Genomic DNA, 4,032 nt, shown 5'->3' with positions numbered 1-4,032 from the left:
TTATATCTACTCCACAGTTTAACAGTTTAATCAATGTATCATATACTGGTAAAGAATAGTACAGGGACTAATTTAATATTTTCTGTATAAATAAGTAAAAAGGATAACTAAAGTTGTCAAAGGATACTTAACTAAATATGCTACAGATACAATTTACATTCAAGTACAAACCATAGTTGTCATGGTTCACCATTTGATGTACGGTTTCATGCCCCAAAACCTGAATCTCTTAATATTAATACTTCATCACTTCAGGTGACACATTAAAGGGGAGCTGTTATTCGAGAGATGAGTTTTTTGAAAGCCTCAACCATGTCCTTATTTCTCAAGCTATATATAAAAGGATTCATCATGGGAGTGACCACAGTGTACATCACAGAGGCTATTGCACTCTTTCTAGTGCTATGAGTGCCAGCAGAACTCAGATAAACACCAAAACCTGTACCATAGAACAAGATAACCACTACTAAGTGTGAAGCACATGTGGAGAAAACTTTATATTTTCCTGCAGCTGATGGAATTTTCAAAACAGAGGAAATAATTCTAGTATAAGAATAAATTATACCAGACAGTGGAAGAACACCCAACAGACTTGTCACCAAATACACCAGAATATTATTGATTAGAATATTGGAACATGCAAGCTTGAGAATATGAGCTAGTTCACAAAAAAAGTGAGGAATTTCCACCTTTGTGCAGAATGACAGGCGCAGTGCCATCAAAGTGTGGAGCAAAGCATCTAGAATGCTTATCAAGAAGGACAACAAAAGCATCACACCACAGAATTTGGGATTCATAATGACAGTGTACCTCAGTGGATGACAGATAGCCACAAACCTATCATAGGCCATCATTACCAGAATTCCATTTTCCAATCCTGCAAAAGCTAAAACAAAGCAGATTTGAGTGAGGCAGCCTACATAACTAATGGAGCTGATCTGAGTCTGAATATTCACCAACATTTTTGGTATGGTGGTGGTGGTAAAACAGATGTCAATGAAAGACAAGTTGGAAATGAAGAAGTACATAGGTGTATGGAGGTTGGAATCAAAAGCAGTAGCCAGTATTATGAGAATGTTCCCAAACACTGTGATCAGATATATGGATAGAAAGGCTCCAAATAGGACAGACTGTAGTTCTTGGTTATCTGATAGTCCCATAAGATGGAATTCTGTAGGGTCTGAAAAGTTTCCTCTCTTCATGATGTTGATGATGCTAAGAAAGAACATTATGGGAATAGTGTGAAAATGGCTGGTTTATGTTCTATGCCATGGAGAAAGATTATTTTTCATGCATCTTTTTCTAGCACCTCCTTTCCTTACTTTGTATTTTCTTCAATATTTACTACTTTTCATTGTTTTTCTCTATGCTTTAATTTTCAAATTGTTACAGAATAATTGTTCTTTTTTTTCTATTCTTTTTTTCGGAGCTGGGAACCGAACCCAGGGCCTTGCACTTGCTAGGCAAGCGCTCTACCACTGAGCCAAATCCCCAGCCCCAGAATAATTGTTCTTATATTTGAAGAATATTGTATATGTTACATATTTATGTATTTATGTGATAATTGAATGATGACAATATTTGTACTGATTAAGTTAAATAATGAGAAATTAGCTTAACCGACACATAACACGTTTACTGTTCTGTTTTGACAAACACATTAAAATGTAATTACTATTAAATACATAGATTATTTTTTATTTTTTGGAGTCTGACACTAAGGCCAGTTTATTTTAGTCATATTTAAATCCAGTAAAATTGAGGGGAGGAGTTTCCTGGTAAGAATTATTCAGATCCCATGCTCACAATAAAACTTAAGGCATGACATCATCAAAATTCTTTTGCAAAGTACATATGATCTCCATCACAAAGGTGGGTTATGTATCTTTTTTAAAATAGTTTTATTTTTCTTGGATATTTTATGTATTTTCATTTCAAATTTGAATTCCATTTCAAATTCTATCCCCTCTCCCCATAGCCCATGCCCCTGCTTCAATGAGGATGCTCCCATTCGCTCCCACCCATTCCAACCTCAACTCCCTGGCATTACCCTACATTGGAGAAATGAGTGTTCACAGGACCCAGGGCTTTTCCTCCCATTGATGCTGGACAATGCAATCCTCTGGGAGTTTCCCACTCTGTAGACCTTGGCTGACCTAGAAGTCATTATGTAGATTGGGCTGCCCTGTACCTATAGAGATCAACTAGCATTTCCTCTGTAGTGCTGATATTAAAAGTATGTATCACCAAACTCTGTTTTAATGGATTTTTTGAGACAGTCTTCCTTTGTAGTCAGTCTCCTTCTCTGTATCTCATGACTACATGTAAGTCTGGAAGGATATATTTCTGGATGGCCTTAAAGTCTGGTTGCAACTGTTCCTCTCTCTTTATGGCCGAAGGAATGAGATTATTTGCCACCTTAGGTAGCCTGAAAATTTCCTCTGACAAATAGTAACTATAGCTATTTGGAGATACAAAATACTGTTTTGATAAAATGAATCATAAGGTAGAGGTGAAACTTGGTGTTGATAAAATAAATAACCCAGATATTAAAATATCTGCCACCTAATACAGAACATTCCTTTGTTTAGAAGCAATGAAAATTCTATTTTTTTTAGGTATTTGAAGTTGTAAAACTTTATTTTTTTATACAGAATATGATATAGTATATGATTTTGGCCAATTTCCCACTAATTGTATATTCTAAGCTGAAATAAATTCTGCCTCAATCACCTACTGGGTAGATTTTCAGACACATATCCACTCTCATAATTGAATTGTGGTAAATGTGTTTGAAAATTTCATTTTCTAACTGAATGAATTCAGGTATTATTACATATGTATAGCAAGACAGGACACATTGTCATATCCTTGCTCTGGTTTCAAGCAAATGGTGTTAAACAAATGTAGCAGAAATGGTGACTCGGTAGTTAGCAGGGCTTGCTGTTATTCCTAAGCATTTAAGTTTTTTTCTTAATCCAATTTTTGTAGCTCCAGCTCCAGGGTATTTTAAAGATTATGAGACTTTTACAACTATTTTAAAAGTTGTAACAATTTTAGAGGGTATAACATAATCTTTGGACTAAATGCCACTTGCCTCATTTCTTTTTTCAGAAATAATATTTTTTTCATCATGGTCATTTTTAGTTTATTTTCTAGGACTACACTTAAGCTAAAACTGTAATATTAGGCAAATGTTCCAAAGATGACACAACCCAAAAGCACAAACTATTTACTGTCAACTTATGATTTAATTTAATTGATCTGATGTTAAGAAATTGGTCAGACTGAAGCCCAAAGTTCAGGCAAATATTCTTGAATAAATTCCAGCTATACATTTTAATTTTTTCTTGATCACAGAGTAAAAATTAGCATGTGTAAAGATAATTAGTGCATCTTTATAATGTACTAATCCCATGTGAGAGAGAGCTGAACTCTAAGAAGTGTGGAAAATTCTGAGAGCCCAGGGTATACCTCCACTTCTGGTCACATTCCTGGAACAAGAGGAATCTGCCTGGAGCCCTTAGGTCACAGGAACCTAGAAGCAGTCAGGGACAGGATCCTTCTGGTGTCTGCCTATGTCCAGAGCTGAAAGTCTCTCTCCAAGAGTTCTGATACACATGCGATAAGAGGGAAGGCCACCACTTCTGCTCCAAGGCATGCAGCTGGACCATCAGGACACAGGAACCAGGAGCAGTCTGGGACAGGGTCCTTTCTGTTTCTCCTTGTGTCCAGAGCTGACCTGGTCCCACAGCCCTCTGTATTCAAATCCCATGAGGCAGAAAGCTGGACTCTCAGAAGTGTAAACAATTCTGAGAGCTCAGGGAAGACCACAACTTCTGTTCCCATTCCTGTCCCAAGAGGAACCTGCCTAGAACACTGCAGACACAGGAACATAGGAGCAATCATGGACAGGAAACTTCCCTGAAAGCCAGTATTAAGGAGTTCTGACACACGTGAGATCAGAGGTAAGACCACCACTTCTGCTCTGAGGGACATGGCTAGATCCCTCAGGACACAGGAACTCAGGAG

At 37.1% G+C, this 4,032-nt stretch overlaps 1 protein-coding gene across 1 annotated transcript; it reads right to left on the bottom strand.

The window, feature by feature from the left end:
• Positions 1-263: 263 nt before the first annotated feature.
• On the bottom strand, positions 264-1,202 carry Or7g12 (olfactory receptor family 7 subfamily G member 12). Its single transcript, NM_001000881.1, has one exon. The coding sequence runs from the start codon at positions 1,200-1,202 to the stop codon at positions 264-266; it is 939 nt and encodes a 312-aa protein (NP_001000881.1).
• Positions 1,203-4,032: the final 2,830 nt, after the last annotated feature.

The sequence above is a fragment of the Rattus norvegicus genome, chromosome 8 (genome assembly GCF_036323735.1).
Source record: "Rattus norvegicus strain BN/NHsdMcwi chromosome 8, GRCr8, whole genome shotgun sequence".
In the NCBI taxonomy this organism is placed as follows: domain Eukaryota; kingdom Metazoa; phylum Chordata; class Mammalia; order Rodentia; family Muridae; genus Rattus; species Rattus norvegicus.
Note: the sequence above shows the minus strand (reverse complement) of the source record. Positions and strands in the feature narration are given on the sequence as shown.